This window comes from Neovison vison, chromosome 14 (genome assembly GCF_020171115.1).
Source record: "Neovison vison isolate M4711 chromosome 14, ASM_NN_V1, whole genome shotgun sequence".
Classification (NCBI taxonomy): domain Eukaryota; kingdom Metazoa; phylum Chordata; class Mammalia; order Carnivora; family Mustelidae; genus Neogale; species Neogale vison.
Window position 1 is genome coordinate 27,367,617 of NC_058104.1, and position 1,338 is coordinate 27,368,954.

Below are 1,338 nucleotides of genomic sequence, written 5' to 3' on the forward strand. Positions count from 1 at the left end.
GGGTAAAAATACTATGTAGGCTAGGTGCTGTTTTAAGAAAAGGTGGAAGGGGGGCGGCGCCTGGGTGGCTCAGTGGGTTAGGTCTCTGCCTTCGGCTTGGGTCATGATCTCGGGGTCCTGGATTGGGCCCTGAGTCGGGCTCTCTGCTTGCGAGGGAGCCTGCTTCCCCCTCTCTCTCTGCCTGCCTCTCTGCCTACTTGTGATCTCTCTCTCTGTCAAACAAATAGATAAAAATATTTTAAAAAAAAAATTAAAAAAATTTTAAAAATGCAACTGCTTTCCTGTATACCAGTGATGAACAAGTGGAATTTGAAATTAAAAACACAATGCCACTTACATTAGCACTATGGAAATGAAATATTTAGGTGTAAATCTTACAAAATATGGGGGTGTGCGCGCGGGAAGATGGCTGAGCCGGTGCCCAAGTCGGTGCTGTTCGTGTGTCTGGGTAACATCTGTCGGTCGCCCATTGCGGAAGCAGTGTTCAGAAAACTTGTCACTGACCAAAAGCTTTCAGATCACTGGAGGATAGACAGTGCAGCGACGTCCACGTACGAAATAGGAAACCCTCCCGATTACCGAGGGCAGAGTTGCATGAAGAAGCATGGCATCCCCATGAGTCACACTGCCCAGCAGGTTACCAAGGAAGACTTTGCCACATTCGATTATATACTGTGTATGGATGAAAGCAATCTGAGAGACTTGAATAGAAAAAGTAATCAAATTAAAAACTGCAAAGCTAAAATTGAGCTACTTGGGAGCTATGATCCACAAAACCAACTCATTATTGAAGACCCCTATTATGGGAATGAGTCCGACTTCGAGACTGTCTACCAGCAGTGTGTGAGGTGCTGCAAGGCCTTCCTGGAGAAGGCCCGCTAAGGCCCCGCCCGCGCCCCCCTCGTGCCCCGCTGGGCCCCGCAGGCTCTCCTGTAAGGCTGCATGCCTCCTTCACTCGACCCTCAGCTGCTTACCTTAAGTCATTGTAGACGGAAATCAGTTACTGTGTTTGACAGACAAATAAATAAAAATGTTTCATGCAAAAAAAAAAAATCTTACAAAATATGTACAGGGTCTATATGAAGAATACTACAAAACTAATGAATGAATTTAAGAAATGGAGAGAGATTCTGTGATCATGAACAGGAAGACTTAGTATTACCAAGATGTCAGCTTTTCCCAATTTGATCTATAGAGTCAATGCATCCCAATCAAAATCCCAGCCAGTGGGGCACTTGGGTGACTCACCTTGAATGGTTGAATATCTGCCTTCGGCTCAGGTCATGAGCTCAGGTCCTGGGATCAAGCCCTGGGTTAGACTCCCCACTCAGCAAAGAG

The 1,338-nt window shown here is 46.1% G+C and overlaps 1 protein-coding gene across 1 annotated transcript; it reads left to right on the plus strand.

Moving 5' to 3' along the window:
- The first annotated feature begins 393 nt into the window (after window positions 1-393).
- Window positions 394-1,058, plus strand: LOC122895388 (low molecular weight phosphotyrosine protein phosphatase-like). Its single transcript, XM_044232757.1, has one exon. The coding sequence runs from the start codon at window positions 406-408 to the stop codon at window positions 880-882; it is 477 nt and encodes a 158-aa protein (XP_044088692.1). The 5' UTR covers window positions 394-405; the 3' UTR covers window positions 883-1,058.
- Window positions 1,059-1,338: the final 280 nt, after the last annotated feature.